This window comes from Lagopus muta, chromosome 7, assembly GCF_023343835.1.
Source record: "Lagopus muta isolate bLagMut1 chromosome 7, bLagMut1 primary, whole genome shotgun sequence".
In the NCBI taxonomy this organism is placed as follows: domain Eukaryota; kingdom Metazoa; phylum Chordata; class Aves; order Galliformes; family Phasianidae; genus Lagopus; species Lagopus muta.
The window spans coordinates 41,607,100-41,616,573 of record NC_064439.1 but is presented as its reverse complement, the minus strand read 5'-3'; the positions used below and the strand labels follow the sequence as shown (position 1 = coordinate 41,616,573).

Below are 9,474 nucleotides of genomic sequence, written 5' to 3'. Positions count from 1 at the left end.
GCTTTGTAGACCTCCCCTGCCTAATCAAACTTTCCTCACTTAATGATTTCTAGTTCTGAATTATTACTGTTCTTCCTTTGAGTGACTTCCCTCCCTGTTTCTTCATCAGTCACACAGCTGCTTTTGGAGGAAAAAAGTCAGGCCCCAGAAATAACAGATCTTGACCATCCATGGTCCAGTTAGCAAAGGTAGTGAAGAAATAGTAAGCATTTATCAACCCAAAGAAAAATGTTAACAGAAAGTGTAATGGGACTATGATTAATAGTAGGCACTGAGTTGGCCATAAGCTTTGTAGCTATGGTCAAAATATTCTTGAGACAGTTTTGCATTGAAAAAATAAACAAACCTAAGCAAGCTATAGACCAGTATAAGCCAAATTTTGAATTTTATTTAATAGTTTTATAGAGATACATTTGTTTCCTCAGAAAAGAAAGTCTTCAGTTTCAGTGGAGATTTAATCACATGGACAGAATATCAACATTTCAATAACGTTCATGACACACAGTAAAAACAGAGATCTTTGTTTATAGGACTGCCAACAAACAAAGCCAAACTAAAATGGTGCAATATGTTTAATTTGTTATTTCATAGCAAAAGAAGTAGTAGATTTTTCCATTAGGTTTTATGGTTGGAATATATTATACTTGTAAATGTCTTTTTTAACTGGAAAAAAGATTCTTAAAGCTGCTTTTTGTTTTTGTCCTGATGCTGTTTACTTTTAAATCATTTTAACTATTTAAGCAGTATTCTCCAAATGTCTTCCAATTGTTCCAGTATATGCTGCTGACCATCTGAAAGTAACACAGAAGCATTTGCACACTTTGAGAGCGCACAGACATAAAAGGTATGAATTTGCTCAAAGAACTACATATGCAGTACAGTGGTAAACAGTTACCTCCCATAAAGCTGTCAATCATTTGTCAGCAGTCCTGTCAGTCAAATAGCTAAGAGTCCAGTTTAACTGAACTTGTAGAAATGAGAGAACCATTTTCCTCAATCTCCTGAGTTGTGTAGGCTTCACTTTTACTGTTCCCAAGAGAAAGGTAAAGTATCTCACAAAGGAATGTGACATAAATTAACACATAGACTATGCTAACACAGACTCAGTGACACTGATTCAGGTATGTACCTTTTTTTATGATCTCCATATTTCCCTTTCCTCTTTACACTTGATTTCTTAAAACGTTTTCTCCAAAACTGAACTCAGTCTAAAACCATCTTCCATTTTACAAAACAACGCACCTCTCCCTCAGAAGACAAACAAACAAACAACTTCCAATGTGATTTTTGTATAAATAATATAGTCTCATGTTAACTGTGGAGAGAACACATTTTGAAGCTCGCAATCATTCCTCTGAAATCAGAAACAACTTCTTACACAAGCTACCCTAAGAGACAGAAGCACTTCCATAATATTACTCTCTTTTTACCTGCTGCTCGGATATGGCTGCTAATGCATACTGGCAGTATTTTAACTGCGCTGTGCTGCAGAATTATTTTTGGAGAGGTGAAGTTAGAAATATTTTCATTACTGGAGATGCTCCAATTTATGTTCTTCTAAGCCAAAACTAAGTAGTAGTGAAGTTCTGGATCAGACACCCCTAGTTGAAATACCTGAAATTGGTACTTCCAGGTTTGTAGGTACTGGCACTACGTAACGTGTATGTTTACAGGTCAGTTCAACACAGGATCATTTAAAAGTAAATACCTCTGCCTTAACATTATATGCAGGACAAATACAATAGCTCAGCCACTCAACTTAGATATTTGCTACACTAAACCTTCAGAGCATCTCATTTTAGAAGCCTTCCTATACAAGCATTAAGTACATTAAATAGCCCATAGTGGATAGTTTATATAGTTAATAGCCCATAGGGGATAGTTTAGAAACCAGTTAAAACAGTTTGATTTTCAGAGGGAGAAAATCTCCTGTGCATCCCAGAGTTACTGTTGATCTTATGGATTTTGCCATGGAAAGCACCCACCTGCTGAAGTGATGGCATGCCAATAGGCAGCCTGCCAGCCTAATTACCTGCTAATAAAAGCTCCTGCATCTCTTCATACTCAAAGCATTATCACATACAGGCAGCTAATTATGAATAAGCAGTAGTAAAAAATGAAAAAAACCACAGAAGTTAAATATCTATATATATCCATACCAGGAATATTTAAGGCTGATGAAAAGGCTGAAATGTTACATTTACTCACTGAAAATACAGACAATGTAATTCATGCCAGGACTTTAAACAGAGTCCAGCGAACAACCTAGTTCAAGTCCAAGGAATAGAAGAAGCAGTAATGAGTGGGGCACTGTCAGCTGCCCTTGACCTATTCTATCTGTTCCAGTCAGCAGATTTCATCTTTCATTTGTCCCATGCTATATTTTCATAACCTGATATTGCATATCATGTGCTATGCATACATTTTTTTATTAGTTCATCTATCTTTTTTAATTTTCCATTGATTATCTGGACCCCAGAACGCTGAAAAATTTAAACTTACAGTAGTGCAACTCTGTATGTTAAAACCATGAAAAGACAATGAAATATAAACAAGGATAAGTCTGTCTACTTCCCCCTATATAACAGTTCAATTTCATTAGATATGTAAAGATAAGCTTCAGTGGAGGGAAGAAAAGTCTACTCGAAATCTGATGTCAATCCAAACTTCTATACTTGTCCTTAGTATCTGTTTTGCTACAAGTTCCGCATTTTGGCCATGAGATCTTCCAGGCTTTCTTCAGACTCAGCCACTGTTTCCTCAGCTGTCAGATTCTCTTCCTGGTAGTAAAAGGAAGAAAAGGTCAGCAACAGAAGCAGCACACTAAATCATCTCCACAAACAAGCTTTACTGCAGATACGTCACACTTTCCCAGGACCAAGCACTCCATTACAAGATAAGGCTCAACTCAGCACACTTTGCAAACTCAGTTCTGACTGAAGTTTGAAAGTTCTGCTTGCAAAACACACATTCTGTGTTCCCCAAATATACCAACTGCACTTTGACAAAGATGGTAAAAATATCACTCACAAGAAGAGCAGTTCAGAAATTCACATTTCTTTTCCTCCCCACCTCAAGAAATACATTCACTCCTATCATTTCAAAACTGCATTCACACTAGCATCCATATTTAAGGGAATATATGTCATGAAAACACAGAACCATAGAAGACACCAGCTGAATGTACTGAGCTTCAGTTCTACTGGACTTGTTTAAGATGACACTTTATTTTAAGGTTTGAAGGGTAACCAAAGCAGCTAATTTTATACATATAATCTATAAGATTTATTTAAAAAAAGTAGTGTCATTGTAAATAATAAATATATTACCTTGTTTGGGATAGTATATGCTACAGTAATTCCAACAGGAAGATCAGGTACTGGACCAGAAGCAGCTTTCAGCTCATCTTCTGTAGTTTCTGATACTAATTCGATGCCTTTGCATTAAAAGGAATAGAGAACTCCATTAAGAGAGTCCTTTAATCACTACATTAGAGCAAGAACAAAACTGCAGCTAATTTTCTGAAATAGAAAAAAAATTTAAAGCAGAAAGACCTTCATTTTCAACAACTTCATTAACAATACTGTGATTTCCCTTTACAATATATTAAATGCTTCCAGATATGTAACTTTCAGATAAGAACAACCAAGCATATTATTTAAACATTACTAAGCTTTTGAACCTAAAACATGCTCATTGTGATAAAACTATATCAAATTGTTTTAGTATTACTGTCAAAACCTGTGACAAACCAGCAGCAATTACACAATGTAAGTTACAAACAATAGGATGCATGAGAAGTCCATGCTCCCTCATCCACAACAAACAATTAAAATCTGTTCCCAGTATCATGCTTCACTTAGTCATCAGCTGATTACTTACCCCAGTCATTGTCTTCATGCACTATTTCTTCTTCCTGATCAATTTCTTCTTGTTTTGGTTGTGCAGCTTCTTTTATCTGAAGGAAAAAAATTTAAAAGATTTAAAAATTTAAGGTATATATAGCAGTTCAATTTTCAACAGCGAGGAAGATCAAATCTAGTATTTGTGCTTGTTTTAAGGTACACAGTTCACTGTTTTGAACTTTGTTAGGCATAAAAAGGCAGAATACCTGCAAATTTTAAAACGTCCATTAACACTCAGTAATATGACTGCCAGAAAGGCTGAGCACATTCATAGAATCATAGAATGATTTGGGCTAGGAAGAACCTTGAAGACCATCTGATTCCAACCTCCTGCTGTGGGCAGTGACACCTGCCATCAGACCAGGATGTCCAGAGCCCCTTCCAGCATGACTTTCAGCATCCTTAGTTTCTTAGCATCTATAAGTTCTCCCCAGAGCCTTCCCTTCTCCAGGCTGAACAACCCCAATTTTACCTTATAATTTTCTTGCTGTTTCCTGCAATTTTGATCACTACATTGTGGATTTGGCTTCATAGCCATAGTTGGAAAGAAATCCTGCATCGCATTGTAGCCAAGATAGTAACTCACAGTACCAAAATTTAAAAGATACCTGATAAAAGATAACACAGACAGAGAAAGCACGTCTTTATACACAAGTACAAACCTGACAAAGAACTTTTAGAATACTCTTTCACACCAGTGTTAAAGGCTGGTACTTTGTTGTGCATGAGCTACTGTCTCAGAAAAAAATGTGTTTAGAATAATAGGTAGGCAGTTTTCCCCTGTGTCCTAATTCATTGCTTAAAACACACAGGTGCCATGTATTTCAAAGGGAGAATTTTCAGCAGGAACCAGAAGCAGTTAATCATCTTTACATAAGGCCATGCCTGTGATGAGAACAGAGATTTAAATTAAGAAGCAATATTTGCATCCTTCATTAAAGAATAACACGTGTTGGTATACAGTTTTTTACAATACCTCTCACTGTGCAGCTGAAAAATGGATCTTCATTGTTTGCAGGAATAATTGCAAACATTTTTTATTCTTCATAACTAGAATTTTCTGGACAACTGATAAAGGCAAGATAAGGCTAAAAGTTGTCTAAATGAAGTCTTATTTTCAAAGTATAAATGTGATTAAAGACTAAAATTTCAATAATATCAAGTTTCAAAAACATTTGCATGGAGTAACAGAAATTCTTGGGGAAAAAATGAAGACTTTTCCTTGCCCCGAGATGTTACACTAAAGAGAGCAGCTACAAAATAAAGACACCAGCAATTCAAGCAGTGTGTATTCCAGCCCTGTCTGATGATGCCAGTACCTTCAGTAAATAAGTCATAAATTTAGAAAAAGAACCAAATTCATCATTACCCAAGAAGCCTGAAGGAACTGCTCTCTTATGGTGCTGCTGTACATTGCCTAGCAGCAACTCAAGCACTTACTTCAGAACATTCTGTACGAGAATTCCAGCCACAACACCCATGGTTGTGGGAAGACTAGCTGCACAAACTCCTTCTCGTTTTAATGTTTTCTCATCAATGTTTGCAGCAACCACAAGTGGAGGAGCACACTGAGGGGAAATGAAGAAATACAGTTTAAGCAAAATGCATTAAGGAAAAAAACAAAAACAAAACCCAACGAAAACAAACCAACAGCCACGTCTCACACGTAATTTTAAGCTACTCCATTATCTGTGCTAGGATTACATTCACTAGACAGCTGATCTTCATACTGCCGGTCCCATTTCAAAAGACAGGAACCAGCAATTCCTCTGAGCACCACATACCGCAAAACAAGCGGATTCACCAGGAATGATCAGCTGGATGTGTCCTGACACTGCATTTTCACTCACTCCAGACTCCATCCAGATTTGTCCAAGCTCATTGCAGGCCTTAGAAACACAGAAACATATGCATCAGTACTGCAGAAGTTTAATGGAAAAAAAAAAAAAAAGAAGTTGTGAATTAAGAAGGATTAAACATACTGACTCTCATTCTTTAACACAGAAAGGCTATATCAGAAAGAAGAACATGAAAAAGTAAAATAGAAATGGTTCATGAGAGTCAAAGGACAGACTAAATTTCTTCTCATGAAGCTGTGCCTTTGTGAGTTCCTGAGGACCTCTGTGCTCTGAACAACTACATGCCTTAGTGATGCAGTTACTACAGACCCACACTACAGGATCCAATTGCAAAAACTATTTATAGAGTGTTTTTTTTCCTATGCTTTGAGGCACAGATCCAGAGTATCTGTGTACACTCAGTGCACACAATCTGCAGATTAAGCTCGCTGTAGGATAACAGAAACCATGTATTTAGCATTCACCCTGCATTGATTGCTAACTATAAAGCAAAACAGGATGATTCAGTATACAGCTTTAAGACATTTTGAGTATGCAGAAAGCTGTATACAATTCGATACACAGTATTAGAAAGTTTGTTAAGATTTAACCTACAAAGACTTAACAGTACCTTTCCTTAAACAAGGTAATTTGTAAATACAGAAAGCACTTACAACAACAATTCTTCTACTAACCATAAGCTGCTAGTAATTTAAAAGACTTTGCTTATATTTACATAAAGTATGTGTTATAAGAGCTGGGTAAAGTATCAGATTCTGTTTCCTTAAATTGAGGAGGAACTTTCTTGGAAGATTCTTGAAGTCCCTGTCTTTTCTGCAGTCCCCACAATTCCTATTAGTACTTATAAAAGAAAACTGACCTCCATGAACTCATGCCTGTGGTCTTACCGTGTTAATTGCCATGCGAGCTTCAAAGTTGTCCACACAGCTTAGAACAAGATCAACAGGCTTCCCTTCCTCTAGTGCACCATTACTGAAACAAGTATCAGAAGCATGCATGAAACTGCTGGCAGAACGTAACACCAGCATAGCAATCAATGTATTTCTTTAAAGTACAGAGGCACAGGGGAAGTATACTTATAACCAAACTTGTGCAAACACAAGGTACAACTAGCAGCTTAATTGCAGTAGGAATAGCAGCACACTGAAGCTGGAACTTAAATATAAGGCCATTTTATATTAATATAATTTTTATATAGTATACACTCAAAATATATCAGGAAAAACTGTATCTATTACAATATATATTTTACCTTATTCTATCCATGAAATGTTCAAAATTGTCCAGTGTAGTGATGTTGTAGTTGTGTACTTCAAATTGCACATCAGGATTAATATTTCTTAATGAGGAAATAAAATGAGGCAATGTTAATGAAGACGGTAACTGGCATTTCATTCCCTAACTCTACAAGTACTGCTATAGTCTTCAGCTTCCGTTCTGAAGGCTAAAAGGCAGCATAATTACAAAAACGTAGAAATTAGATGAAGAGACCCTCCCTCCACCCTCAAACAAAAGGAAACAAACCACCTAGATACTGAAATGTAATAATTTATATTAAACTTCTGAGCAAAATTAGCTATGTGTAGAAAGATTCACTTTTAAGGTTCTGGGAAGGACAAAAATGTCCCTAAAATATCAGCCGTTCCCCCAGCTGCTTCATTCTCAAATTTCCACACTAAACCATGCTACTTTGGAAGCAATTAAGCGTGAAACATTGGTTTGCTGTAGTGGCATCCTGGATAGATACCATTAGATATCCACTTCTCTAAGTCATACCTCAAGGTATGCTCTGCTGCTTGCACTTTACTTAATCCAGCTTGATGAGGTTGGAAGAAGAGTCTGTTCATGTTTGCCAGTTCCACTTTGTCATAATCAAACAGAAGAAGCTACAACAGAGATTGCATTATGTGATCCTCCAAACAAAGCAGTACATAGAGCTCCAGAACAGGCCATTTTAAACAGCTGCTGTTTAAACACATAAATAGGCAATCTGTGTGGTTCTAAACTAAATACATTTGAAAGATTAGAGAGATTATTTACATGAACCCTATCAACTCTGTTCTCACTTTCCTACTTGCCATTCTAGCATTAACTAGACTGTGTCAGTTCTTTTACTTGTGTCTTGGCATGTAGTTCTTCATGAGCAATTAACTTCAAGTGCCTACAGAATACTCATATGTTGACTGATAGGAATTTTGAATCAACAAATTATTGAACACAAGGAACATCCTTTCTAGGTACAGGATGCTGGTCTATCAGAATTGCTCCTGTAGAGAAAGAAGGAATATGCTTTGTAATGAAAAAAATTGCATCATCTCTGTATTAAGAAGATTCTTAACTTCCAAGAGTAAATGGAGAGGTTTTGCCTGCAATTATGAACACCCAAGCCATTCCCCAAATTCCTCCTTTTAAAGAACAGGCTGTTATCTCTATAGCTTCTCGCTATCTATACCCACATCAGTTATTTTTAACTGCTGCTACATGCTTAGCTGTGTCACATGAAAAATAATTTTTGTGGGTAAAAATACATTCAACATCTGCTGCGGTTCAATTTCTTGAGCATTTACTTGTTCTCATAGGCCTTAATGTTCTATGTGAGCTATACCCCCTTCTTTTCCTTTGTTCTGTTTTCCTCTTGCAATAACCTAGTGCGATATTAGACAGATGGACTCACATGAGAGTGCAGAGAACACAGAGAGTTCATGTGATACAGGGCTACTGACCTAAACAAACGTTATTAGTGTTAAGAAAAATGCAGACTTAAGATCCTTCACTTATTTTATTTAAACGCCATTCACGAGTGCTTTCTTCACAGCACTTCTACTCGGGCAAAACCAAGGGAGGAATACCAACTCTAACTTTTAATGACGTGGACCAGTCTATGAAGAAGTACAAGAAAACTCACATTACCTTACCAATGCCACACCTTGTCAACATCTCAGCAGTCACACTGCCAACTCCCCCCACGCCTACTATCGCAACTGTGAACGTACGGATTTTCTGCGGGAAGAAATAATGCACAAATCAGTGCATCGCCACTGTGGGGCCAGGGGAGAGGTGGAAACACACAGCTGTCCTCGCGCAGACACACGCTTACCTCATAATCTTTGACAATTCCCATTCTTTTTAACGCCATCAAGCGACTGCAAGGAAAAGCAGCATCGTTATAAACAAGATGTTTTTTATATTTCTCGCGGAAACTTTGCTTTTCAGATATTCTCATCACCCTCATTCCTTCCCTCCCTCTGCAGTCCGTTCCCACCTGTAGGGATTGGAATCCGTCACCTCGGGGCTCATGGTCTCGATGCGGCTCCTCGCCGCCGCCCGCCCGCCCCGCACCACCTCCAGCTCCCGCTCCAGCTCCCGCACGCGGCGCTGCAGCAGCTCCACCTGCCCTCCCTCCGCCATGGCAGCGACACGTCTGTTCTCGGCAGCAGCTTCCTGGAACGCCGCGGACCCGTCCGCCGCTCCCGCCGCCTCAGCGAGCGTTCCCGTGGCGGGCCGGGCGTCCGCCGCGCGGCAGCGAACGCGCTCCGACGGGCCGAGAGCACGAATCAGCCTCGCCAGTCCTGCGCGGCACCGAAACCGTGCCCTGCGCGCCGCTTTCCTCCGGGAAAACCCGGCCGGCACCGAGAGCCACGGCACGGAGGACCGCTTTCGGTGATGGACCAGGCAGCCTCCCGTTGTCGCGGCAACCCCGGAAAGGGCGG

At 38.7% G+C, this 9,474-nt stretch overlaps 1 protein-coding gene across 2 annotated transcripts; it reads right to left on the bottom strand.

The window, feature by feature from the left end:
- Positions 1 to 368: 368 nt before the first annotated feature.
- Positions 369 to 9,437, bottom strand: UBA5 (ubiquitin like modifier activating enzyme 5). Of its 2 annotated transcripts, XM_048951300.1 has the most exons (12): positions 9,027 to 9,437; positions 8,862 to 8,907; positions 8,675 to 8,764; positions 7,541 to 7,650; positions 7,017 to 7,103; positions 6,652 to 6,736; positions 5,690 to 5,794; positions 5,346 to 5,473; positions 4,378 to 4,513; positions 3,883 to 3,958; positions 3,330 to 3,436; positions 369 to 2,780 (listed from the first exon to the last, which is right to left on the bottom strand). In XM_048951300.1, exons 1-12 carry the CDS (start codon positions 9,170 to 9,172, stop codon positions 2,697 to 2,699), a joined length of 1,200 nt encoding a protein of 399 aa, XP_048807257.1. In that variant the 5' UTR covers positions 9,173 to 9,437; the 3' UTR covers positions 369 to 2,696. The 2 variants fall into 2 exon arrangements, with proteins under 2 accessions (XP_048807257.1, XP_048807258.1); XM_048951301.1 differs by lacking the exons at positions 8,862 to 8,907; positions 9,027 to 9,437 and having other exon boundaries at positions 8,680 to 8,746.
- Positions 9,438 to 9,474: the final 37 nt, after the last annotated feature.